General features: G+C 46.1%; 1 protein-coding gene across 3 annotated transcripts; it reads left to right on the top strand.

Annotated features, from left to right (window-relative positions):
* The first annotated feature begins 300 nt into the window (after positions 1-300).
* Positions 301-27,446, top strand: LOC147234898 (alsin-like). 3 transcript variants are annotated; one of them, XM_086145570.1, is made up of 41 exons: positions 301-493; positions 1,596-1,747; positions 2,524-2,684; positions 2,770-2,994; positions 3,652-3,842; positions 4,190-4,222; positions 4,320-4,502; positions 4,848-4,897; positions 5,027-5,262; positions 5,593-5,665; positions 5,773-5,954; positions 8,083-8,236; positions 8,424-8,520; positions 8,700-8,777; positions 9,785-9,991; positions 10,742-10,913; positions 11,003-11,198; positions 12,209-12,274; positions 12,407-12,566; positions 13,629-13,760; positions 14,408-14,539; positions 14,712-14,735; positions 16,061-16,131; positions 16,834-16,900; positions 17,048-17,226; positions 17,566-17,631; positions 17,711-17,809; positions 18,835-18,999; positions 19,611-19,722; positions 20,731-20,808; positions 21,050-21,180; positions 21,433-21,585; positions 21,697-21,811; positions 22,076-22,227; positions 23,320-23,412; positions 23,593-23,775; positions 24,165-24,210; positions 24,300-24,361; positions 25,210-25,359; positions 25,439-25,535; positions 25,656-27,446. In XM_086145570.1, the coding sequence occupies exons 2-41, from the start codon at positions 1,728-1,730 to the stop codon at positions 25,692-25,694; spliced, it is 4,830 nt and encodes a 1,609-aa protein (XP_086001696.1). In that variant the 5' UTR covers positions 301-493; positions 1,596-1,727; the 3' UTR covers positions 25,695-27,446. The 3 variants fall into 3 exon arrangements, with proteins under 3 accessions (XP_086001696.1, XP_086001695.1, XP_086001697.1); XM_086145569.1 differs by having other exon boundaries at positions 21,430-21,585; XM_086145571.1 differs by lacking the exon at positions 14,712-14,735 and having other exon boundaries at positions 21,430-21,585.
* The last annotated feature ends 167 nt before the right edge of the window (positions 27,447-27,613 follow it).

The raw sequence follows: 27,613 nt of genomic DNA, 5'->3' as shown, positions 1-27,613 counted from the left end.
CACAAGAAGCTGGCGTTGCTTAAGTGTTCTTGAAACTGTATACCCATCATGCACATATCTATACACAGGGTAGAACATGTATTTTAGCAGATATAGTTGTGATAAGTTTGTCTCAGAGGGGAATGTGTGCAGAAAGAACCGGTATAAGAACCACACACACACACACACACACACACACACACACACACACACACACACACACACACACACACACACACACACACAGCAACAGGTGTCGCTTCGTCCTTTTTGACCCTCGCCGGCTTCCGTCGCATAACAAGGCGCGCCTCGGAGCGACAACACTGAACTGTCAGATTTAACTTTTGCCGTCACTGCGCCCCACTGATTTGAAAGTGCTCAAAACTCGTTTAGCTCTCTCGATGCACTTTAATTGCAACACACACATTCTCGTTCACACACGGTTACCTGGGCGTATACTAATTGTCGCTCTGTAAATATTCGACACTTTCCAGCGGGTTGAGTCTGGCGGTTGGTAAGTTTAGCTATGTTCGCTGCGGTAGCATTAAGCTAATTTCAGTAAATAGACGCTCTCCATTCCATTACAAATAACACCGGCTTGCTCCGGGTGATTAAGAATTGTCGAAAAATGTCTTCTTGAATAAAAAAAAAGGCAAGCTTGTCTTGCATACGATCTATTTAGACTACGTTTGTGAATGCTGGTCGGTGTTCCCATAGATTTAAGCTGCGAACTTAATCCTGTCTACAGTCCCATCATTGAACATAGCAGAAGAGAAAAAACAAGAATGTTAGGACATACTATTTCATTTAAAACCGCGTCTACTTTCTTTATAGCCTGAAGGGAGCTTTGTCCATGCTGGTTGTGTTGAATTAAATAACAATAGATCTTATCTTATCTATGCCATTGGGCTGGGCCGGTAAAGCCGTCCAAAGCCACGCTTGAACGAAGGTTAGTCACTGATTTACGTGCTGATAGTTTTGGTTTGAAGCTGCAGGAAACTTGCAGATTCAAGGCCACGCAAATCTGTGATGTTGACATTGACTTGGAAATTTGGTTAATGCACACTGAACACTGAAACAGCCTGTAAAAAATGTAAAAAAATAATAATGATTTTATATATCGATGGCTGTAATGCAAAATCTCCTATCTGCAAAATTTTCGGTTTTGGATTTTTTGCGTTGAATGGTGAGAAATGGGATGGCTCCACATTTTCAGTCTATCCGCAAGATAATCCCGCCCTTTCTTTGGACATAAATGTCACATGACAAAACTCCTATGTGCACCATGAAGCAGAGAAAATTAGGAAAATAAACACTTATCTGCATTGTTAGTGGTAAAAATACATGCTATGTATTTTTAAATTATAACATAGAAGTATAGTATGTGAACAATAGAATATTCTTGAATATCTTTAACAAAGACCATACTATAATCAAATGAAACGTTTTTTTCATTTCCTGAAAAAAGTGTTTTTTGTTTTTTTTTTCAAATAGGAAGTTTTGTATTCCAGCCATCGATATATAATCATGCCAAAAAGAAATATATACAAAGACTTGATCGTGGCCTGTATAGTGTACTTTGTTTTTGTGATCTTCTTCTTCTTGTATTTTGGCAGGTATTTATCAAGGGCGTGAAAAGGATGTAATTATTTTCTGGCTCATTCATTTAATGCGGAGCAAAGCGAGGATGACATTCGGAAAAACCTTCGACATGCCTTTATTGTCCTTGGGATGCAGAGGCTGAAGTGATGGACAGCAGCAGGGAAAGGTGAAAAATTAAAAGAGATCCTTGCAGTTGCACAAGAATATCAGCTTTCGGAGTTTTTTTTTTTTTTTTTTTTTTCGCAATTTTAAAGAAAAAGGTGCTAAAAAAAAATGTAAGGAGTATAATTTTCAGCAAGGAATTAACTTCATTTTTATAAACGAGATAACGAGATTTTATAAATGAGAATAGATCAGCAGGAGATCTCCCTAAAATATGAAAAAAAAAAAAATCATAACTGAAAGATTGCAGTTTAGTTTTATCAGTTCTTTATTTAGAGTTGGAGTTGGAGTTTCTTTGCACAATGGCTCGACTGCTGCTGCCGAGCAGCGGGATGGCGGTGCAGTTGTTTGGTTCCTCAGTGGTCCAGACTGTGGTCGGCCAGAGTCTTTACACATGCAATTTTGGTTTGGATCAAATTGAAAGCTTGCGTTCTGGACGAGACGGAGCAGATGTCAGATGTCTTAGGTATTCAGCTGCGTTAGAATTGATCACTTTTGGTTTGAATTTTATGATAAGTTCTACAAAGTCGTTCTGTTTTTCGTCTTTCCTCCAAAGCTCTTCAGCCATTTAAATATCTCTGTAGTTAGCCTGCGGAATCAGCCCGTACCACTAACTGGTTCCAGTCCCTGCGCTTTTGCAGAGCGTTTGTCCTGAGCTCAGAATGACTTTGTGGATACCTCGGCTCTGTTGTCATTTACGGTTGAAAAAAAGGCGGAAAATTCACCTGCACGGGCCCAAGTTGGGTTTAAATAACCGCTTGTTCTCCTGTGTGCCTGCAGCCCTGCAGATGAGCAGGCCCCTGCACCTCCTGCGCGTGGCCTGCTCCATATCTGGCAGTCAGGGGCCCCCGGTGAGCGGCTTTCCCCGGAGAGGGTGCTGCTGTCCAGGTGCGTCTTACAGGTGGCCTTGGGGGAACATCACGGACTGGTGTTGACACAGGGTGAGACTGCCTGATCCCACCGTGCTTGTGTGCTAGGCGTTCCTCGCACAGAGACCTTCTTAATGTGTTTGTTGCCGTCCTCCAGGTGGTCTGGTGTTTTCTTTTGGGGAGTTGCTGTGGAAAGGCCTGAGCGTTCCGCTGTCGGCCCCGTTGTTGGAGGTGTCCCTGCAGGGGAAGTCGGTGGTCCATGTGGCCTGTGGCGGTTTCCACTGTGGAGCTCTCACTGAGCAGGGCAGTGTCTACATGTGGGGGGAGAACACTGCGGGACAGTGTGGGCTGATGGAGAAAAGCGTAGCCACGCATATCACAGGTTAGCCAGAATTTCCCCCTGGAACTCCTCCATTGTGCTCAGCTGTCAGTCTTCTCCGACTCGCTCATTTCTCATCTCTAATGCGTCTTCATACTTCTCTACACCTCTTCCCTTCCAACCAGTCTGCCCTCACCTCTCCCTCTCGGCTTTCTGATTGATTTTGTTGCTATAAAATCTCGGGTGTTGGGTCTCTTGACATGTGATTGTTGGGCTCCAGGGCCTTCAGTGTGACTCATGGAAACATCTGAGTCCATTCTGCATGCCTTTTTTGGTTTTGTTTATCTGTTTGTCTTCGCCGCTGTGATAAATGCCCAGGTGAGGATGATTGCCATTTAGTAATTGGTTTGGCTTTTGTCGAACACCTGACAACTGAAGTCCAAACTCCGTTGACCAACCCACAGGCAATATTAATGATCTAATACTCGAAGAATCCTGCCGCATTTGATCGAGCTCTGTGGACTCGTCTCAGCCGAGCTTTGTATCTGCTGTCCTGGTACTTGAACAGCTTTTTCCTGGTGCTGCTGACACCACCCAGGTGACAGCAACTGAAAAAGATCGCCTGGTTCCTTGGGGAAACAATATTTGAACATTAGGAAAGAGTTGCAAAAATGAAACAATGCATTCTGATCTTTCTTTATAACATCTGCATTTCGTCAGTGTCCGACCCGAGCCCTGTCACGGTGGTGGACAATGAGGCGGTTCCTCCGACGGCGGTTCGAGTTGTGAGTCTGGCCTGTGGACGGGAGCACAGTCTGGCTTTGTCAGCCCAGAAGGAGCTGTGGGCCTGGGGCAGCGGCTGCCAACTTGGCCTGGTCACAAACACTTTCCCTGTGTCCAGACCACAGAAGGTAAGTCTGTGTGAAACTCAGTTCATGTCAGCATTTCACATTGAGTCCAATATCAAAAAGCCAGACTTAAAGCGATTGACCCAACCATGTCATATTTATGTAGGAACTTGAAAAACTAATTTAATTTACATTAACCTAACATTTATTTTGGTAAACATCTGTATTTGTCTATTTTGGGTTGTGCTTATATGCTGTTGACTCTGCAGAGATTTTATTTTGTTTGTTTTCGTATCTGGTTCGGTGGAAAAAGGCCTAATATGTGTACTTCTGCATACCATTAAACGTTGGGTGTTTTTTAGTTCATGACTAATTATATTTCTTAATCATTTTCTCCTCCTGACGCTTAGGTGGAGCACTTGGCAGGCAGACATGTCATTCAGGTTATGTATCTTCTCACAGCCTTTATTGGCTCATCAGAAAGAAGGAAAAAAAAAGGTTGAAATTTCCAGTAATATTTCTTGGTTTGTCTTTCCGCAGGTGGTGTGTGGGGCCTACCACAGCCTGGCCCTGGTCCGCTGTCTACCTCAACACAACAATAACCCACAGAAACCCGCGGAGGAGAAGGAGCCAGGATGTTCACCCGCCGCAGAGACTGAGGCCGATGCCGACGCTCACTACTGTCCACTCGGGGTGGAGCTGACTGAGGCCGCGACTGTCAAGGTGATTAGAGGAGAAGGGATCAAAATACCAAACTTGAATTTATTTATTTTTTTGATAATAGTCCAAATGGTGTGCATGTGCCATTAAATAAGAAAAAAAAAGGTCTTAAGTCTTTTTCAAACATAAGAAAAAGGATTTATTCAGAAATTGCAAGAAAAGGTAAAAGGAAGTTATCATATGAGTGAGACTGGAACTTTTAAATATTTGAAATTATGAATCCTTCATAAAGAGGCCGTCTCCAAGGGGGCTAAAATGCCCTGGCGTGGGGTCTAACGGGGATTTTTTTGTGGTTCCTGAGGTTATTGACAGGTCAGTCCTGATTTCCCCATTGGTTTGTGTCTGCAGACCTCTCGCGGGAGAAGAAGCTCCAAACAGAGGGTCCAGCTTTGGGGAAGGTTAGCCTCAGCTCCTCATCTGTTCCCCCATCATCCTCCGAGGACGCTGCAGAGCCTGGAGTTCTGTCATTCTCTTACCATTTTGCCATTTTCTTTCCTTGCCACGCTTTTTTTTTTCTCCAACTGAAGGACCAATGTTGTAGTTGCCGGGAGTCTCGGGCCTGATGCGCACACAGACCCTCCGACAAGGACCGACGTTAACCCTGTGCCCCGCCCGCCGCTCGGACCGAGCGCCAGCAAGACTTCAGACCTCTCTCACGGTGTTGAGCTTCAGACCCTCCTTCAGAAGCTCTCAGACCACCCGCCTGAGACGCAGCAGACCAGAGGGCCGGGAGATACTGACTCACTGAGCAGTCACACGTCTGGTCAGTGACGTACATGTTCCTCTTGAGTTCTTGTTTTTTTTTTTTTTTCCTTTAAATTGAACATGACATGAAAAAGGCTGACAGCGTTGTTAGCATTCGAGGCATTCGAGCAGACGAGGCAAAACGTCTTGGAAAATTCTGGGTGCATCAACTCTCACCAGAGAGAGAGCACTGCCTTCGGTGAAAGTGAAATAATAGAAATCAGTAGATTTACTTGATTTCAATGCACTTTTCCTGGTTTTTGTCCACTTTCTTTTCTTCACATTCCTGTCTGTTTTGTCTTCATTCAGTAATGATTCTTCCTGTCCTTCTCCGCATCCTTTTGTCCAGAGGACAGCTTTGTCTCCTCGACCCCTCCCACCGATCCGCTGACTTCCAGTTATAAAAATGACTCACCCATTAGGTAAGCCAGTGTTTAGTCTACGCTTTCTCGATGAAATACTCCCCCAGCGCTCCTCGCTCCGCTATGTGCCCTGCACGCACCTTGATCCTTTACTTTTCCTTGTACAGTAGCAGCACGGAGGCCAGGTGTTCCTCATCCTCCCCCGTGTGTTTGGAAGATGTCCGCTGCTTTTTGGAGAAGGCGAGAGGGGCTCTGCGAGGACAGAAGAGCTCCAGTCTCACAGACATAAACCAGAAGGGGAAAACTGCATCGGGCAGGCGACGTTCTCTCCCGGGAACACCCAGCCACGGTATGTGAGCCTGGACAAAGTAGCTGCTAACGGCGAGCAAGACATCGGAACTCGCCTCAGGGAGCTGAGAACGAGTATTTATTTGCAGGCAAATCACTGCTGACTTCATGCAAATCCCTCTTCTGACTGCACATGGAAACGTTGCACACGGTCTTTCTTGCCCCTTTAAGGAGTTCCACACATACAGCTTCATCAGAGGTGCATTTTAAAAACACGTATTGGATGATCAGGTCCGGCAAGGAATGACTGGAATGAGGGGAATGAGACGCGGGGGGGCGGGGTGCGACACGCCAGGGCCCGTGGGAGATACAGGGTCGTTCCAGTGTGCACCTGAAATCATTGCATAAACCGCAGTTGTCATTGGTCCAAAGTGAGAACGTGAGGCGAGTGCAAAGGGAAGCAGTGTCCATCTGCACCCATGTGTGACAGCGTTCACAAAGCTGTGGGGATTACCGTAATTTCTGGACTATTGAACGTTTCTGAATATAAGCCGCACCAGCTAAAATAACTAACTATGTGTACATATTTGGACTGTAGGTGTCAACATTGTTACATGAGATATTTACACAGAAACAGTTTTTTAACTTTTAATTAAATACATACATAAGGTAAGATATACTTTATTGATCCCCATAGGGGAAATTCTTTTGTCACAGCAGCGTTACTATTACAGCATCAATAAATAAGGGTATAAATATAAATAGAGACAATTAAGATAGCAAAAGACATCCACAACTAAATAGACAGCATAGTGAACAACAACAAGGATCAGAACAGACAACAGAATGGAAAGAAAAAAATATATATATATAACCAACACATCCACAAATACGTACCAGAAATGCTTTTTGCCAAACAGTGCCCCTAACACGGCTGATGAAAAAAATAATATACAATAATAACACAATTCATCCATTTTCTATCCCCGCTTTATCCTATCTCAGTTGATCGCTGTCTTCATCTTCCTCCTGAAGGAAGCTCGTCAGCCCAGATAATCCTTAAATTATCTGCACGTCGTTTATGCCACAGTGTTCAAAGCGTGTGAAGAAAGTAGCGGCTTATAGTCCGGAAATTACTGTAGTCTGTTTATTTGTACCCAGATAAAAGCACTGTCTTTAAACTTAGATATCTATTTTATTTCTTGTCGAAATCTTCTTGACTTGGCAACTGGACTTGAATTTTTTTCTCTTGAGGATGTTTCCTCCCTCATCCCAGAGGCTTCTTCAGTTCTCATCCTCCCCCTCAGAATTGCAGAAGCCTCTTGGATGAGGGGAGAAACGTCTTTGGGTGAAGAAATTCAAGTCCAGTTGCCAAGACAAGAAGATTTCGACATGAATTCACCATGACCTTGATGACTTAGATCCTCCACAGACATCTTTTTTTATTCCATTCTCTTTCCCTCCGTGTGTGTCTGTCCAGCCCTTGGGAAGACAGCTTCCTGATGAATGACATGTCTATTTCCTGGTTGTCAGACTGGCTCCCTCTCACTGCCGGGTGACTTCCGACAGTCGATGGCATTCGGCATTACAAATGGAGGGATGAATAATGAATGAGTCCAATAATGAGCGCAAATTAGGCTGAAAACTTCCACTGCGTCAATGCGTTAAATACAAAATGAAGCCGTTCTGGTTTCTCTCTTCGCTCTGGCTAGGTCAGTGTTTCCATTGTGCTTTCCAGTGTAGCCGCGCCTGCCCCCGCGGCGTTTTTGATTTGGTGTTTACAGATTTGAAGAAGTCCAGCAGAAAAGGCTTTACATGCAGCCGACGCGATTACACTGCGTCATTTTTTTTTTTTCACCAAGCTCGAACGTCTTCTATCTCTAGCCTGAAGATTTTCATACTGTTATGACATGGCTCAGTGAAGTTTGCTTGGAGAACATAAGCCTGTGGAGATTCACCAAACTTCCTTAACAGGACAAACCTGTTGTGAATGATCGGTTTCAGCCTCGCTCGCTGATACAGTTCTACCAATCCGCCTCAGCGGCTACGTAAAAGCTGCTTACTTTGTGTGTCACCTGTAAATAAGGAAGGAAAATTCAGGAACCAATTTCAGGAATCTCCTCATGGGAAAAAAAAAAAAAAATCCGCAAATTGTGCACGCAGATGATTCGTGAATCAATCCTTCCCAGGGTCTCCGCGGCGACGGCACCTTTGCGCCTGCAGGCCGTCGCCAACCACTGTCCCGCAGGAAGATGGACACGGCTTGCCATCTCTGGAGACTGAGGTGTGGAGCTGGGGCAGAGGGTCCGAGGGACAGCTGGGCCATGGAGATCAGCTCGCCAGGTGTGTGTGCACACATAAAGCAACACAATAAAGCTGAAAACATTCTTATGCCTTTATAAATTTATATGCTCATGTGTGCAAGCATCAATACACATACACACATTCTTGTGCATACATTGGTGTGTGTGTGTGTGTGTGTGTGTGTGTGTGTGTGTGTGTGTGTGTGTGTGTGTGTGTGTGTGTCCAGGCTCCAGCCTTTGTGCATCAAGTCACTGACAGGCGAGGAAATAATCAAAGTGGCTGCAGGATCCCACCATTCTTTGGCCCTCAGTGCTCAGTGCCAGGTCACAGACACTCGCACACTCACGACGACACTCTTAATCTAGAGGGCCCTTTGTTGAAATTACCCCCTTATTCCTCCTCCATCATCACGAGAGCTAAATATTCTTCAGATCAACCAAAATAAAACAGTTGCTCTGTGAGAACCGCACCCTCAAGACACCTGTCCTGCCTCCCACCACAGGTGTACTCGTGGGGCAGCAACATGTGTGGACAGCTCGGCCACGTCGGCTGTCCCGTCACCGTTCCCAGACGCGCTGAGGTATGCACCCGCTGCATCCGCAGCCACTCGCACTCCATTCACTTGTTCATCTGCCATCCCTCGTGTGTTAATTCACTGAAACGTTATGTTTTCTTTGATACTTTGTGTTGCAATATAAAACTATTCATGAATACCAAATGTTTGTGATCATTTCTGGTTAGAGGTTTTCAAAAAGAGCCGTAGATCCTTGACAAGCACACTGATTACAATTATAATTGCATCATGATGTCGTCATCATCAATTTCTGAATGTCTTGTATATTGATAAATATAATAAATGATGAAACATGGCTTCATGACATCCCACAAACCACAGACTTCAAGAAATCTAATGTTAATTGCCACTTAAAATTTCCCACATTATGAAAACCAGATCCTTGAAGTGAGGCAAGATTTTGTTCCATCGCCCGGTGATGTTTTCTCTTGTTTTCTCCACGCCGTAAACTCAGTATGCTCCTTTTTCCCCCCTCCCTGGGTTTGTAGCCAGCACGATTAGGTCAGCCGCAGCCGTGGCGATGGAAAAGGTAAAGGTAAAACCAATGCAGATTCAGTCTGAAGGCTCCAACAAATCCCAGCTTCAACAAACATACGATTGCGTTTAACGATCTGGATGTGGGTGCGGGGCCGGAGATGACCATGAGCGTGATTTTTTATTTTTTTTCCCCAATTATTGAAATACACCGTGCCCGTCCTTCGGCGAGCGTTATGAAACCCAAACGGAACCCATTGTTTTTTCTTAATCTTTTGCTGACAGCCAGGAACTTGGAGAATGCAAAGCTCTGCCAATTCCAGCTTAAAGAGGGTAGTTTCAGGAAATAAAAATGCAACGTGAAAGGGAATTGCTCTGGGACCTTATGGGTTCTCTCTTGTCCCGCGCTTACCTCAGTCAATTTAACATTTGCGATTTAACAGGCGACAGAAAGCCTGAAACTTATAGGAGGTAAACAGCAAATGTTATCGCATGCATGAGAAAGTCCTAATCGTCTTCTGTCCCCGGTCGGTCTCTAGCTGTCCATGGGGCTACGGGTGTGGGACGTCTCAGCCGGTCAGAGTCACTCGCTCTTCCTGGCCGACGGAGATGGTCTTCTGCCGGCCCTGCTGTACTGTGGACAGCAGCAAGAGCTTCGTGAGCGGGGTCAAAGGTCATCCAAGAGGTCACCCAGCAGAGCAGAAAGCTACGCACTCAGCCCGTCTCTGCTGCCGCTCCACACCGAGGTTGGTGAACCCAGATGTCTGTTTTTATTTGCTTCCCCCGAACAGTTAAAAAAACGAGTTCAACTGTCCAGCAGCGGAAATAAAAATTTCTAAGAGAGAGGCCAAAACATAAAAGTGAAAGGAGCACAAACCAGATGGAGCGCTGTGGATGTGAAACCACTTTTGAAGTCCACAGCAGAAAACCGTCGAATGTGGTCTCAGAGGACAGGTTGAAGACTTTGTCAGTGATGTGTTGGCAACACTAGTATCAGCCCCAGAAAGTTTTTCTCTCCTGTTAAAGGTTCAGATTGGCACAAAAACCCAATTTCTGCTTTGATTTTTGATTTTCCTTTGGCATGAAATGGGGCTTTATCTGCACCGGTTTGACGGACATGTCAGCAGGTTTCTCAGGGACGGATTCCAGCGGGCCATTTAGGTAACAAAGCTTTTGACAATGATAGAAAACCCAGTCCTGGCAAACAAAAGGGTTGAAGGAGGCAGACGGAGTTGCCGTCCCCACTCCTATCTCTCATCTCCCGTGTAATTCGATCAAAATAAATAACCAGCAGTGGAGTTTCTGTACTTGGTGCTTTGTTGGGTTTGCGAGCGGAGAGGTTGGTGCATACAGTACATTCTTCTCCTGATCTTTGTGGCCTCATCAACTAACTTTCACCCTTCTTATCTTATCTCTGTTATCTTAACAAGATGGATTGTTTGCTATAAAAGAATGAACGGCATGTGTGTTTCTCTCATGTGTGTGTGTGTGTGTAGATGGGTTACATCAGCAGTGTTTCCAGTGGCGGTCACAGTTGGGCGCTGCTGACGGACCGCAATGTGATGGGCTTTATCTCCGCCATCCACGAGCTGGCGTCCAGAGAGAGGCGCTTCTACTGCTGGTTGAGCAGCGTGAGGAAAGTTCTCCTGGCCCCGCTGTGCAGCAGAGGTGAGGTGCATCCCGGGGAGCTCGTGTGGATTCGAGTGACGGCGGTTCGAGCCGATTGCGAGGTGTGTCTTTGTGTTGACGCCCCGCAGAGACCGCGAACCAATCGCTAGGCGAGCCCTGCAGTCGTCTCTTCTCCACGCTATGCGAGAGCCTCGTGCGGCTCAGCGCTCTGATCGGCCGACACTCAGCATCACTCAGCAACTTCCTGCAAGGCGCTCAGAGTCACGATGTCACTTCCCTTCACTTGCTGACACACACCGACTACTTTGTGGACGTATTCAATGAGTAAGTATTGTTGTTTGGGGGGGCTCTACTCCAAAAATAATCTCGCTGTTGCCCGATTAGGCAGCGCGTTATCAAAACACGGCAGAGCTGGTGGAAGCTGGGCATGCAGAAATCCCCCGCGAGTGTCACCTCCAATATCTAGAAACACTATATACATGGAAACGTGTTGTGGGAAGCAGCTATAGATACAAATAACAGTCAAAAGAAATCCCAACATTTTGACGGAGCACTGTTTTCCCTGCAAGGCCGGCTAGATGTGTAACGGAGCTCCTCAGATGTAACCAGAGCAGTGGGGGATCTCACCGTTCCATCACTGAGTGATGGAGGCAAAAGTGGCAGGGCTCGGCATTTCTGCACGTAACTCGACCCCGCGGGGCCTGATCTTCTCCGAAGTTGGACATACCGAGACATGCCTGGGCGGGATTCCAGCCCAGCCGCGCTCGTGACGCCATCTCCTGGCAGCACAAAGGAAACATCCCTCAATGGGAATTAGAAGTTACATGAAGATGACATGGTGTCGTCTCATCAGCTGTCCAGCAGCACGCTCAGGCTCTAATGGGATATCTGACACAAGGAGGAAGGCTTGGGAACGTGTTCAGAAAATAAGAATTACATCTTGTGCCGATCAAATTTGGTGTCGTTTTCTCCATTTCAGCACTGAGATCAGCTTTTTGTTATAGCTGCATCTTCAGCGCGTTGAAGCCCGCGTGTCAGAGCGCTGAGCCCGGCTTTGGAGTCTGTGTTTGTTGGCGGTAGTTTAACCTCCCAAGTAGGGGCCTCTGTTCGGGATTGTATTTTTTTTATATATTTAATACTAAATCCAGCGAGACAGTACTATTTTCTCATTGCAAACATCTTTTAAAAATTTCAGCAGACTGGAAATTGTTACGGTTGAGATGTTGGAGAGGAAAATCACTTACTTGTGAGAAAGGGTGCATCCTCCAGTGCCCAGTTCTTATCGTTTTCCGAAAACGGTAGTGTTATCCCGGCTGATGAAGCTCTCTCTCCAGGTATTGTTCCTCTGTCGGTGACTTCCAGGTGATGGGAGGATTTCAGTCACTCCACAAACTCTCCCAGTAAGTGCTTCTCCTCAACCTCCACATCTCACACAGTGAAACAGATTGAAAATCCCTGCTTCGTAGCTCCACACATGAAAACCCATGCGTTGTGGTCCTCCGGGTGTCTGAGGTGTCCCTGTGTCTGCCTAGTGAGTGTTTAGGCTCTCCGCAGACGGTGCTCGCCCAGTTGTGCCCGTCAGAGCCGCCCGCCAAGGGGAGTATGGACCTGGTGTCCCTGCTGTACTGGCCTCTGCAGCAGCCCCAACACTACAGCAACGTGCTGATGAAAATGGCGGCCTGCTATGATGTGGTGACGTTTCTTTTATTTCCCTTGTCTTCTTCTGCTTGGATCTTTCTCCTCATTCCCCATCATTAAGTGACTCTAGCTTAAATGTCAGTGTTCATGTAATGTTACTTGCTAAAATAGAAGATACAGTCATACCTTGACTTAACTGGTTCTGTCACTGAGCTCGTAACTTCACTTTGCTCATATCAAATTAAATTTCCCCATTGAAATGAACTGAAATGCTATTAATCTGTTCAAACCGTGCGGTTTTGTTACGTGTTTTTAAACAAGAAAAACATCCTTTTAAAAAACAAATAATAACACATTATAAAACAGAATGTAAAAAAAAATGTTTGTTTTATGAAGTGTATTTGCCTTGACGATCAGACGAAGGTGTTGGTACTGGAGGAGAAGCAGTAGGAGAAGGGAGAGTTTTTCATCGGGTTCTGTATCCTTAACTTGGATAGAGCACCAAAGTGGCTACATACTTAATGCTACAATATGTTGCCAAATGTGTCTTGCTACACTTTATGTCTAAACGTATGGACGGAGTGAAGCTGCTCCTCTTTCTAAAACCATTAAACCGTCCCCAACCGGCGTTGAACGATTCTTCGGACACCTCGTCCGTCCACGTTCCCGCCATCCGCTGGCCGCAACAAATCCCTGTAAATGTCTCCCGCCTTCTCACAGACGATGCTCTCCGACAACAACTTCTCGATCTCTTCACGGACGAGTCCACCGCACGCACACCTCGCTGGTGTTTTTCCACGATTTACTCTGGGCCACCTCGCAGTGGGCGGCGTGTCTCACTGTCTTTAAACACCTCTTCATGGACAGCGCCGGCCACGTCAAACCCTTATTCTGCTCCTAAATCAGCTCTGGGCTTCGATCACATAATTAAGCATCCCCTCGACCGTGGCTCGGATCTCAGAAAAGCTTGTTGATGCACTCAGAAGTCAATGTTTCACTGTAATTGAATCAAAAAAACCCTCATCCTATTTGGCTGACATTAAAAGTCCCTTGTCATTGCTATGTGCTCTCTCAGGTGTGTTCTTTTGAACATGTCTCACATGTTTTATCCCCCAGTTAACAGCACAGTACCAGTCCCTCCACCAGGGCAGTGGCCATTATGGCTCCCTGTTTTCATCTCTGCTGAGGCGGGAAAAGGAGGCCGAGGCTACATTACTCTTCTGGAAGAACCACTCTGGAAAAACCGCTGTAAGCACACGCTAATGTTAGCCTTGACCTGCAGTCACATACGTTTCACGAACGGACTCTGGAAAAAAAAAAAAAAAAAGGAAGGGTATGATCTTGGAAACAATTAGTCACGTCCTTGCTCCCATGCCGAGGGTCAGTTAATGACAGCGGTATGGTTACAAAGGGCGAGGCGATAATATCCACGTTCCACCGAGAGGAGGCCGCAACTGGGCCGGCCGTCCATGTGTCAGCTAAATTATAACGTGCTGTCTCTGGTGGCAGCGCTCAGATGAAAACCACATGTCATCGTTTGCGAGGCATTCGGTGCTGGAGGTTTGCTTCTGACAGCAGCAACGGGCCGATGATAGCTGGGTGATGCAGCTATTAATTAACAGTGTTTGGCTTTTTAACGGTTTCCACCGCTCGGTTTGCAGAAATCAAATCTTTTTATATTTTTGACGGCGTTACGTCACCGTTTCCAAACCAGTTTCCCGGGGACTCCGGTCATAACATGACAATAAGCTCATACAAATAGACTATAATCAGTAATTATGTGGTGCCTGTTGCACATAGAGATGTATCTGTTGTTTTATTTACTCCTTTTGTTTATCGTGATATCGAGGGATGCTTGCTGTCATCATGCAAAATTCTCTCTATACTTTCCCCAGGAGGCTCTGCGTTTCCCTCGCCGTCGGCTGGTGTGTGAAAGCAGCGGCAGCAGATCCCTGACTCTGCAGAACGCCGGGCGCTTCTCCAGCCACTGGTTCATACTGTTCAATGACACACTGGTTCACACGCAGGTACACCTACGCACACCTCGACGGGAAATGAGTTTGGTTGTAGGCAAACAGTGGTGATATAAATCTACCAGGCAGGTTTATGGTCTTCTGAGGTTCTTCCTTTTTTTTTTTTTTTTATTATTTACTTTGCAGAGAGATTTTTATTTTCACATTCTGTCTTTCATCCACTCAGGGTGCCATTGCCTCTCAGAGCTTTGTAAGTATATTTGAAACCACCAAGACACGCTTTGTGCTGCAGCCGCATGGGTGGGCCGGCCCTTGTTCAGTGCTCACGCCTTTTTTACAGGTCCATAGGGGAATAGTCCGAAAATGAGTGAATTTTAAAGCAGGACTTTGTGTGATGTTCCACAGTCTGGTCTCCATGAGTCTCTCCTCATCAGGATACAAATGATTAAGGCAGTGTTTCCCAACCGCTGTGCCGCGGCACATTAGTGTGCTTTGGAAAAATGGCCACTTTCACCTGATTGGTCCAAAAATTATTTATTCAATGCAAATAATGTGTGTTCTACCTATGTGGGCATCATGCAATGACAGGCAGAACAATGAAATGCTCTCCCACTACATGGCAACAGGTAGTGAATGAACCTGTGGATCTACCTGCTGCTGCTCAAACAGCAGAGGAATTAGCGACGCTTTGACCGAGACAGCGGCAGTGGTACACCATGGATAAATATTTGGAAAGAAAAACTACTCAGTCAGGACCTTCTGGTCCTGAAGAACAAGACCCAAGTATGCATAGTGGTGAGAGGAAAGTAAAAAAGACCAGCTCAAGACAATACGATGAGAGTTAGATTGTGTTTTCTCAGTTCCTGCAGGAATATCAGCTTTGTGTTCAAGCAGACAGGGTCAGATTTCACACTGAGTAAGTAAATTGAGGCTACAGTTTCCTTCTATTTCATTAAAAACATTTTTGACCTATTTGTGTGGTGGTGTGCTGTGTGATTTTTCTAAAGTAAAATATGTGCCGTGGCTCAAAAAATGTTGGGAAACAATGGATTAAGTATTAGCAATATTGGCCTTGTTGAATCGCTATACTGAAGCTTTCTATTCACATCCACTGAAAATCTTTGCATTATTTCCCTTCCTCTAACACATCCACGACTGCAGAAACCCTAATTCCGTGAACATTACACATGTCCTGATTTAAAATGTGATGCCTGCATGTTGATTTGGTATCACCAGTGTGGCTGGACTGAGCTTTGCCCACTACTAAAGAGGCTGTGGTGTTTGTGGATTTGGGTTTAGGCTGGTTTACAGCAGCAGTACTAGTCAGTGAGTGGTGAACCTAGACCAGCAGAATGTGTCACTCTTTCAGTCGCACAAAGTGATGCGCATTACCGTCTGAATGACGTAACCTCCTCTCACCTTTGCACATTTCAAACCATACCCCAGACAGGGATGTGGTCGTCTCCGAAATGTGCAATATTCCGTTATTCAGGGTTTTGTGAGAAGCGCTGTCGACCGCACGTTTGCGGACGAGGACGTTTTCAGTCCTTTGACTGCCGCTGTGTCTCGCTGCAGTTCCCCAAGCATCACGTCTGCCCGCTGAGCTGCCTGTGGGTCAAACCGGTGAGCGACGACAGCAGCGGACTGTGAGTTTGCGTTCGATGCAACCGACTTGTCTCCAACATAATGGTGTCCGAATTGCTGCTCTTGTCACAAATACACCAATGTAAAGCATGATTTTCAGTTCTCATTTGAATCAATACCTCATGTGGACCTTTTATTTTTTTTTACCCATTCACACCTCGTTGATACTAGCTTTCTGTTTCCCTGCCATCATGAAATTGTAATTTGAGTTTATTCATAACTCAGCTTACTCGTATTCGATTTCCCCATTAAAATCAATTTAAACGGTATTTATCCGTACCAGCCCCCTGGTTTTTAAATGGGGAAAAATGTACTTTTTAAATAACAGATAATGTATCAGAGAAGAATACCCAATAAAACTTTATAGTATAAAACTTTTAGTGACAGAGTGAATGACGCTCGTTTTTTTTAAAAATTATCAAACTGGCATATCGGCCCATATAAAGAAAAAAACACTGAGTGACACCGAGTATCTTGGAAACTCATAAGTTGATGCACTCGTAAGTCAGGGTTCCTTTGCTCTGCATGAGCTGATTTTGATGAAACTTGATGATGAATATGAAGATGTATCAGATATTACTGGAGATATCCAGTTATGCCATTCCTGTCTTCCATACAATTCTCTTCCTTAAAGCAGGAAGTGAACACTGTTCTGTGCAACTTGTATTGATATTAACGCTGCTTTTTCTTGTGCGCGTCCTCAGCTATGCCATCAAAATCATATGTCCAGAGGAGAGTTTCACTCTAGTGGCATCGACGCCGCAAGAGAAGGTACATTTATTCTTCTGAAATACAGTGAAGAGGAAGAATATGGAGCAGCTAAAGTTCACCAGATCTTGGAAGACAAACAGTTATCTTTTTTTTTGGCTTTTTTTCCCTGCTTGTGCTTCATGTGGCCTTGCTCCACGCTACCTGCAGAACAAGTGGCTGCGAGCTCTTAACCAGGAGGTGGACCGAGTGCTGGGTGGTGGTGGCCAGGGGTCGTCGCCAGGGGCGACAGCGATCTCTCGCACTGCCTCCTATACGTTCACCGGAGAGGGGAGATTCAAAGATGCCCAGTACAGCGGCAGCTGGCTGGCAGGACGGGTCCACGGCAGGTCAGAGTCCACATCCAACTCTACACCTTCAGTATTTATGCTCCAAATTGCTTCCCATTTCCCAAATCAGCCAAAGAAGTAGGTCGAATAAAATCCAAACAGGCCATGCACAATGGAGAAGGCTAAAAATATAATCATGTGGCGGTGTTCGTATGACAGGCATCACAAATATACAGGGATCACTTGCGGTTTTTGGAAAGAAGAATAAATGGTTTACTCCAGAAAAACTTCCTGTCGTTCTGGTCCCCGCCTCTTTCCCACCCGCTGTAGCTAAGGACGTTCTTCTCAGGAGGAGAAGCTAGGAAATGGCTGATAACTTAGGATTTTTCTCTATTTCAGGGGAAGCATGAAGTGGCCCGATGGACGGATGTACAGCGGGAACTTTAAGAACGGACTGGAGGACGGGTCAGGACGCCAAGCCGGCGACTTGATACGAAAAGGCGGTGCTTAAAAGGATTTGTCCGACTGTTGTTTGTCTTTCCAGCTATGGAGAGTGCAGCATACCCAACAGGTTGCTAAATAGACCAGACACTTACCAAGGACACTGGCGAGATGGCAAGATTCACGGGTTTGGCAAGTACAGGTCAGTGCGCCGCTTCCTGTCAGCTTCATGATTGACAAGAGCACAACCTCACCCAGTATGTGTGATTGCACTCAGAAACACAGATGGATCCAGTCTTCACTGACTGCAGCGGGATAAGAAGAAGAAATAAGAACAAATGTTGATTTGTTTTGTTGTTTCCTGAGTCTGGGGAGCATCCAGGAAACCAGACATCTCAATCCAGAATAGTAAAAATGATTGTTTTGGTTTGTTTGTTTTTTTTTTTTTTTTGAAAAGTAATGGGCAAAGTTTAAAATTGCAGCTTATTAATTCTACTTTAAGTGAGTTGCTCCTTAAAAGAAAGCCCTTTTTTTTTTTTTTAAATCACCGGATTAAAATTCCACGTCACATCTGGAGTTTCAGTGGAAAACAGCAGACAGTTTTCAAATAAAGAACAAAACTCGAGCCAGATCCGTGGAGCTTTTAAGAGCCGGAGTTCAGGGCGTCTGAGCGGGATCTGCTGGCGGGGGAGAGACGAACCAGAGGCAGCTCGGCTCTTTTCTAGAGAAAGCCAAAGCTCTTGGCTGGAGTTTGCTTCGACTGTTACGAGGAGAGGAAAAGCAAACATCGCTAATCTTGTTTCTTCGAGGTGGGCCAAATCAACAGAGATGTCCCGGGCAGGTTTAATATTTGCTTTGGGATGTTTGCTGGTGTTTTGTATTCGTTCTAAGAGGATGGCACAGAGGTCCCTCAGTGCGGCCCGCTTAGTAATTTCCACTTGCGCTGCAAAAAAAGAAGTGTGTCCAGTCCGACTCTGGGCGGCCACAGGGATGTGAGTGTTTCCTAAGTGAGTCTTCAGATCCCTCAGGATTCATGCTTACAGCGGGTCGGGGGGAAAAAAAACCCGAATCCTGCATTTGCGGCTCACGCGTTATTGACTGCCGGCTATTTAAGGCCAGAAAGGCGAGAGGCCGGAGACTTAAGCTTGCATCCCAACACCGAACACAATCTGAGGAAACGTCCCCTTGTCTTTTCCAAGATCCAATAAAAGATGTGGGACCCTGCAGGTACGCCAGCGGCGAGGTGTACGAGGGCTGCTTCTGTGACGGCCAGCGACACGGCTACGGCATGCTGAGCTCCGGCAAGCTGGCCAGGGCTTCGTCCAGCGTGTTCGTCGGCCACTGGGTCCATGACAGGAAAACAGGATACGGAGTGTGCGAGGATATCACCAGGTCAGTATGGAATCCACATGGGGGGCGACCAGTGCTCACGTGGTAGCAGGTTCTCCTAAGCTGGCGTGCGGCGTGAAGCCCACCCAGAACCCCCCTCTGTGAAAAGAATTCATCTTTTTGATGTTGGACCTTCGCCGTGACCAGGGAAGAATCCTTGGTTCTGCTCTCAGCGCTGTTCTCTCAATGCATCCTCTGAAAAAGGAGGGATTTTCCACGTGGCCGAAAGAGAGAAAATCCTTTTAGGCCCCGGTGGCAGGTAAATGTTATTGACGAGACGTGAAGCGGTGAAAACCCTCTGAAGAGAAGAAAGCACCACCGCATCACTATCTCTGAAATGGACCGAATCCAATTGACGTGACACACAAGAGCAGTTTTTTAGTTTGGCTGCTTAAAAAGAATCCCCCTCGCTTATGGGTTTTTCTTTTTTCGGTCGTCGAGCCGTTCCCCGCGGCCACTCAGTCTGTCCGCTGGAATTAGCATTCGCGTTCACCTTTCTTCTGAATAATTGCGTTTACCTGTCGCATCCAGATCAGTTCTACATGTTTCATACAGAATCGCACTGCTGTTCGTCACGTCCCTGATTCATTTATAATTGTTTAATTATTCCCCAGAGGTGAGAAGTACATGGGAATGTGGCTGGACGATCAGAGACACGGGAGCGCTGCGGTGGTCACCCAGCAGGGTATCTACTTCGAAGGGACCTTCAGGGATAACAAGATGAGCGTAAGGGAGCATCAGTGCCATTCGAATTCAGTCCCTAAAAATAGATATTTATCATATAAGATATTTGATTCAACATATGTATTCAATGTATTCTATGGAGTCATTCAGTAGTAGTTCATTTCCCGTGCTTATGTTTTGGACTATAAGCCACTGCTTTTTTCACGCTTCGAACACTGGCTTAAACAACGATGAGGGTAATTTATGGACTTTTTTGGAGCTCATGAGCTTCATGACACTGAAACATTTAGCCTCGTCACATCGGACCAATGAAATGACCGTGAAATTCTGAGGCCGTTCAATTCCGACACTGAAGAAGACGAATTTAATGGTTTTAGTGCGCAGGATTGTGTGCAAGACACGATCGGCTAGAGTAGGACAAAGCAGGGATAGAAAATGGATGGCTTGTGATATTTATTATTAATCTTTTTCATCAGCCTTGTGACTGGCCCTGTTTGGAAAAAATAAACATTTCCAGTATGTGTTTGTGGATGTTCAGTTTAAAAAATAAATCTTTGTAAATATCTCATGTTACGATGCAGCCCTTATATGTACACATATATTAATTTCTTTATTTTTAGCCAGTGCGGCTTATACTCAAGTGCGCTCAATAGTCCAGAAATGACAGTACATTAAGGTAGTGTCGTCCTTACGTGTATCCATGCTGTACTACCATGTAGAGACAGCAGGTGAAGCCAAAGAGCACTGTTTCTCATATTGGTTTTGGACAGACGAGATGATGAACTCGAGCTAACGCCATACCAATGATGCGCATCTGTGTCAAATTCAAATTCAAAACACTGTAGCATTCTAAAAAAAATTTAAGAAAAAATATTGTATCATTCAAAACCACTGCTATGAAAGTGATACTACAGCTAGGAGAAGTTATAATAACAGCAACAACAATAATAATAGTAATGTTCTAATATCTTCGAGAATGAAAACCATTTTGGAAACCCGAACGTTCAAGCTATTTCTCGTCCCGGGGAATAAAGTGTGTTTTTATACCAGGGTCCTGGCCTTCTGATTTCGGAGGACGACACAGCTTTCCATGGCGATTTTTCCGACGACTGGACGATCAACGGGAAGGTAGGAGATGTTTGTTTTTGTTCAGCCTTGTAGCGGCGTCTCAAAAAAGGCCTGAATGAGCCGGCGCTGATGTCATGCTGTCCGTGGACCTGCTGCAGTCCTCAGCAGCAGGGTGTTTGTGACGGGCTGGCAGATGAAGCCGCTGTCATTTGGTCTCTTTGTCCAGAAACACAATTGCGTGTTTCTGACGGCACTTTCATAAGACTTTGAAATGTTTTTTAATGCACCGTCTGCGTCCCAGGGGGTTTTGTCCCTGCCCAACGGTGACTCGCTGAAGGGCCTGTTCAGCGGAGAGTGGACGGCGGGGCTGAAGGTGGACGGGACGTACAGCAAACCGGCCACAGACGCACCCCCAGACAAGGACAGTGTGCTGTCAGTATTCAGTTGCACTCCTAATTGTAGGAAATTGAGTTTAAGTTTAGTGCTGTGTTACAAGAGCAGACATTTGTAGGCAAAAGTAAATTTTATTTGTGTCATGTTTTGATTTGAAATACTCCTCACTTATTCTTACACGTGAGTCTGCCCATGTGGTGTTTTCACCTTGTTGTGAAGGAATTCCGTATGTTCTTCTTGATATTGAAAATCGTGTGTGTGTGTGTGTGTGTGTGTGTGTGAATGCAGCAGGTTGGGGGAGTACGTGGCGGCTGCGGGCCAGCGGTGGGGCTGCGTGTTTGACGAGTGCTGGAGCCGATTGGGCTGCGGCGCCGCCGGCAGCAGAGACAGGATGACTGCCTGGGAGAACATCGCCGTTACCATAACAACAGCACGCAGAAACAGGTAGATGCCGACATAATACACCGGTCATAACTTTGACTGCACCTTTCTGACACAGAGCTCTCTCTCCGTCCGTGCACGTGTGTGTCTGCGCACCTGTGTGTGTGTTTTCAGCCCTGACCTCAGTAGATCGCAGCGCAAAGTGTTAGAGTGCCTGGAGCTCATTCCTCAGCACGTAGAACCCGTCACCACTGCCAACTACGACAACGTCCGGAGATATCTCACTAAGGTAGAGATGCCGCACGGACTGCGGGAAAAGAAAGATGCATCAAATCTGCTACCATACGTGTCTCCTGGTGCTTCCACCGTGACATTTTGCAAAGATTTCATACACTCCGATTACCGTGGCAGCATGTTCATGGCTGGCCAGTCAGATCTGTATCAGACTATATTTTGCCTGCAGAATTCATCAAACTGAATGAATTTTGAGGCGGCAGTGTGAAAGTGTGAGCCATAGAGTTGCTTTACTCTCTCTAATCTTTGTGTTTGCGAGGCGTGTGAAACCCCCCTCCACCCGCTGGGCTGGCTTGTGGAGACGCTGGTGACCGTCTACAGGATGACCTACGTGGGCTCCAACCATAGGCTGCTCGGGGAGGCGGTCCAGGAGGTCCAGGCCTATGTGCGACATTTCTACAGAATTGTCAGGTAGCTTCACCCCGACGCTCCACAACGTCCTCATTAAAGGGAAGTGCTGGTGCATTTGGTTGCAGTTCTACTGAGTCACATCTCCCTGTTTGTGCATTTTAAACTTTAACAGCTGAACAATGTGTCAGCTGTATGAAATAAAGACCACGGAAGCACACGCTTCTTTTGTCTTGCAAGTGACTTTCAAAATGACCTACCAACAATAAAAATGCCAAACATATATTCATTTATATGGTCAACAGTCCAGAGTGTGGGAAAGGGGTAAATAAACACGTCTAAGCAGGTTGGAATGGGTGGAGAAAAGAATGAAAAGGTGGACAAGACAATGGTGAGACCAGTGATGCTGTATGGTGTATGATGTACAAACTATGGTATTGGATCATTTACAGAGGAGGGATAATGAATATATCGGCAGATGGATGCTGGAATTGGAGCTGGAGGTCTAGAGGAAGACTAAAGATTTCTGGATGTTGTGAGAGAGGATATGAAGTCAGTTGGTGTGAGAGAGGAGGATACTGAGAACAGATAAATGGGGTTTGCACTGGGTTCAATAAGAAACATTGTTTTGATTCATGAACGGAGTCAAAGAAGGAATTAATTTTCCTAAGCTGATTTTCTGCTGTATATACCCTTGCATCATAGCATGAACATATTTGGCACAATACAATCTGTACAGTTTTGGCCATTAACTAACTGACATCTTGCCCTGGATAGACTCAGGCAAGATTACGTAGTCCGGACAGCAGTTGCTGGTAGATCAGCTTCAGACACTCTTCCAGATCACCATCAGCCATGGTGGAACGGTATTTGGATGGAGATCTCAGATCTGCCGCTCTGTATGTCCATCAAATGCTACTGGGGGGGTTTGGATGGTAGGCTAACAGCTCCTGTATTAATGACATGCCATCCACACACAGCGCCGTAGTGTATCCTGTGGCTCGCGGCTCTCGCCCGCATGTTGCGCGGTAGTTTATCTTGAAAGGCAGGACTCCGTGATGGTATTTAGGTGCATGATGCACCACAAACTTCCTCAATCGGCAGTTGGCTTCCCGGCTCCGTGTCCAAAGCAGTGACACTCAGTTTGTTATGTAGGTTTCTCTTCCCGGGATTACCGGAGGACGGTGGGATCCTACAGGAGGCAACCCAGTCTCCAGCTAAAGGCAGACACAACTCCAACACATCAGGGTGAGTATCCTTGCCGCACACGCGGGGGAAGCCATGATGATGTGGAGACGCTCTGCTTGTTGCTAAGGCAACCTTGAGACATTGGCGGTTAGTTTTGCAGATGTACTGCTGTGCTGACAAGCGGACACCGACGCCTCAGCTCCTCCTCTGTTCTCTAAGCTGTTTCTTTTCCTCCTCCAGCTACGTGGTGGTGATGAGCTGTTCCTCGCTGCTCCTCCCGCTGCTGCTCCCTCGGCTCTACCACCCCCTCTTCACCCTGTACTGCCTGCACCAGGAGCAGGAGGAGGAGCGCTACATCCAGCACATCCTGCAACTCAACAAACAGCCCGACCAGTCCCTGCTCAACTTCCTGGAGGTGCAGGAGTGAGTGTCAGCCCACAGATGAACCGAGTGATGTCAGCAAAAGAGGCGTTTCTGTTTTCACCCCATGCAGTTTCAGTGTTTATGGTCCCCCTTCCATCATGTGAGATGCAAATCTAGGTTACCTGAAAATGCGCGTGTGTTTGCGTGCACAGAGCTGACCTCACGCTACTTTCTGGCAAAAATTGGAAGAATTCACACAAAACAAGACTTGCACCAGGAGGAAGATGAAGTGAAGCCTAATGTCCTGAAGGTCAAAGGTCAAGCTCACAGCACCATTAGCACCAGTGTAAACACAGTACATCCAGGAACGGGCTCATTACTGGCTGTTAAGCTGTCAGAGGGCAGTTATAGTTATTCATTATCTTGACTGGTTTTTGTGTGTCTTGCAGGAAGTTCTGGCCGCTGTGGCTGTCCATTCTGGGGGAGAAGAAACAGGTCCGGGAAAAATCTGCCGTCTCCGCGTCAGACTGGTGTAGATCCGTTATTTACTGCCGTTCGTTTCCCGACTCTTGTTTTGGTCCCAGATCGTCTCCAGCAGCAGAGACGCCTGTTTCGTCTGCGCCGTGGAGACCCTCCAGCAGATCAGGTAGCGCCGGGCGGATCAGACACCAATTAAGATTATCATATTTTCCGGACCTTAAGGCACACCGCATTATAAGGCGCAATATCAATGAACGGGTCTATTTTCATTCATAAGGCACACTGTGTTATAAGACCCATGATAAAACATACAGTATATAAAGTAAAACAAAACAGCCAGTTTAGTCAAACTTAATTCAACTCATTTATTGGTTTAATAACAGACTGTTCAATTTAGTCCTCTCACTGTGGCCATCTCGCTTTGTTCCCTCAAAAACTTCTTTACTCGGCGCAGTTCATCTGCTTGCTTCCTCTACTTCCATACAATTTATTCATTTATGTTGAATTCTTTCATGGCTGCTCTATTCCCATGATCTACTGCGAGTCTGATAGCCTTGAGTTTCAATTCCACTTTGTAAGCCTGTGGCTTAACAGGTGCCATGTTTTGGGGGGGTCCTCACACACACACAAATGTAAAGAAATATTATGCTGAAGCACAGTATGTACCGGAGGTAAGCGTACTATGTACTGTTCTCTGATTGGTTTATGCTTGCCAGTGATAGCAAACACCTTAAGTTAGTGTGAGGTTGGGACAACGTTGTATAATTAGTTATCTAACGTTGTCTGACGTTGCAACTCATATTCAACCAAGGAGCAACTGTAATACAACTTTAATACAATCAATGTTATTATTATATTAACCGAGAGGTAGGATATTAAACATCCCAAAATTCGAGGTGGTGACACAAGAGACAGGCTTCTGAATGGCTTCACCTTCGCTTTCTTCCGTTCGGCCTCCAGAGCTGCATTGTCATCTTCGCATCATCTGACCGTTTCCATCCCTGTCACACGCAGTACCACCTTCACGCCCTCGGACAAGCTGCTGGTCATCCAGAGGGCGTTTGAGGAGCTGACCCAGGAGATCAGACCCACGCTGGGCGGAGACTTCCAGCTCAGCATGGATGACCTGCTCCCTCTCTTCCTCTACGTCGTGATCCGGGCGAGGTGGGAGAGAGGAACACACACATGACGCATGGACACAGCAGGATGTGCAACAAACTGTGTTGCTTTCCCGGCGGAACAGGATCAAGAACCTGGGTGCGGAGGTGACTCTGATAGAAGATCTGATGGATCCCAACATCCAGCACGGAGAGACAGGACTCATGTTCACCACTCTGAAGGTAGGAGCTGCATCACGCATGCTAACAAGCTAACTGTCAGACCAGCGCTACCATTACTGTTCTCTGGTGTCACGGTTGTGTGTGTGTGTGTGTGTGTGTGTGTGTGATCCTCTGGTGCAGGCCTGTTACATCCACATCAAGGAGAAGCTGAACCAGTAGCAGTGAACAGACCGGCGTTCCGGAAGCACTTTGATTTTACACGCCAGAGCCGCCTGAACAGATCCACCGCCTCCCATGTCGGGCGGCGCTGGCTTCCAGGAGGATGGAGGGTCGCTCCCACCTCCTCCCTGGTTTTGGTACGACTTTATTTAAGCTTTTTTATTTTTATTGTTTTAGAGACAAGACAATGAAATCCACATGTATCTCCAGCTGAATCTTCTCCAAGTCAGTCCCCATCTGACTTCAGCTTCAGCTCGGTCGAAACTACTGATCGGAAATGTCCGTGGCGCACGGCGCGGTTCTTCGGTTTGGTTTTCACCAGGGTGTTTCTGCGGGAGCGTTCCCTCGGAAAGTTTTCCTCTTTGCTTCTGCTTCCCATCTGAACTCCGAGGGAAAACCGTAACATGTACTTGAATTCTCACATATTTCTAAAGGACCCCAGGCCAAACCCCGAGCCCCGCCTGAGTAACCAAGTATAACCGAGTGCAGTGAAAGGGACTAAAACAAGGGTGTGAAGCGTTGTAGTCTAACCTCAGCAGAGACCCTGCTCAAGATAACATTAAACCTCACAGGTTAGTTAATTAAGAATGAACATTCAGGTGGATGGAGGCATTAAAACAGAAGTTTTTTAATTCTCCTACCGTTTCCCAGACTCAGGGACCTGCTGCTCTGACAGTCCAAAACGTCGACAGAACACATTCTGGCAGAATAAGTAGATCAATGAAACACCAGCAAGGGAACAGCAGACCGGAGCTTTGTTTTAAAAACACACACACTCGTGGTTCAAGTGATAGCCGGCGCTAAATGCTAATGAAACATCCGGCGGTTCAGAAACCAAAACATGCTACACTGCCGGACTGGATACAAAATAAATGAAAGGGACGGGTTTGCAGCTGGAATGAAAGGATTTGGTCGCGTGTGTGTGTGTGTGCGTGCGCGTCGACTGAGGAGGAACCTCAGTGATGATTTATTTTGAGTGTAAAACAAGGAAAGGTGATGATTGGGAGTTCAGACCAAGCTCAGTCCTCGGTGAGATGTTTCTGCTACTGAAAGTCCTCAACAAGACGGACGGTCTCCTCCTCCCTCTCCATTTCATCGCCCCTGACTTTGAACAAAATGGACTGATTTCACTGGAACTCGAGGAGAAGAAGGCACTTTGTACCGGTCCTGAATATTTCCTCCCGACGTCAAAATCACCATTTTTTGCAATTCCAAGCAAAGGTTCATGGGTTTGTTTTTATTTTTTTTAGTTTGCACTTCACATATATATACCTCCTCTGGGATCCTAAGGGCACGTGTACTACTTTATTTATTTATTTTTAAGATGCTTTTTACTTTTAAATGTATTACAAATGCATTTTTTTTTTAAAATCTACCACCAACAAATCAGCTCCCTCGAGCATCGTAAACATGATGTTGGCCCTGAAAGCTGCCTGCGACCGAATCTTCCGGCCCGGAGGCCCCGGGGCTCGGCCATCCTGCTACTGTAAAGAACTGTATCTCCTTTCGGGGAGAAGGTGCCAAACGCCTGAGGACTTATAAAGACCGTCAGGACACCAGAGGTACTTGACACTCTGCTGCAAAGCACAGCCTCCAACATGATGGACCTCACTGACATAACTGATTCGAGCTATTTTTGAGATTTAACACTTTTAGTAGAGAGTTTACTTTTGATGGACCGTTAGTTTGATAGAGGACACTAACACCAGTGGGATTCACTGGGGAGAAAAAAAAAAAAGAATAAATTTCAGTCTGGAAATGTCTCCCGGATGATGTTTGTCGTTTGTTGTCAGTTTGTCACTCGACTCAACACTCAACTATCATCACAAACAAATCCTCCTAATTTGGTCATAATCATAAAACAAACGGCTCTTTTTCACACACAAATAACTTCCTTTACTTTTTTCAGCACACCAGCT

This window comes from Fistularia commersonii, chromosome 4, assembly GCF_037954325.1.
Source record: "Fistularia commersonii isolate RoL2024-O1a breed Wild chromosome 4, RoL_Fcom_v1.0, whole genome shotgun sequence".
In the NCBI taxonomy this organism is placed as follows: Eukaryota; Metazoa; Chordata; class Actinopteri; order Syngnathiformes; family Fistulariidae; genus Fistularia; species Fistularia commersonii.
This window is presented reverse-complemented; position numbering and strand designations above follow the sequence as displayed.

Excerpts from the sequence above, each read along its gene's own strand:
- LOC147234898 (XM_086145569.1), top strand. The coding sequence starts at position 1,728 with ATGGACAGCAGCAGGGAAAG. Across the intron at positions 4,223-4,319 it reads CAGGCAGACATGTCATTCAG|GTGGTGTGTGGGGCCTACCA; the intron begins GTTATGTATCTT and ends GTCTTTCCGCAG. Across the intron at positions 21,181-21,429 it reads CCAGACAAGGACAGTGTGCT|CAGGTTGGGGGAGTACGTGG; the intron begins GTCAGTATTCAG and ends GTGTGAATGCAG.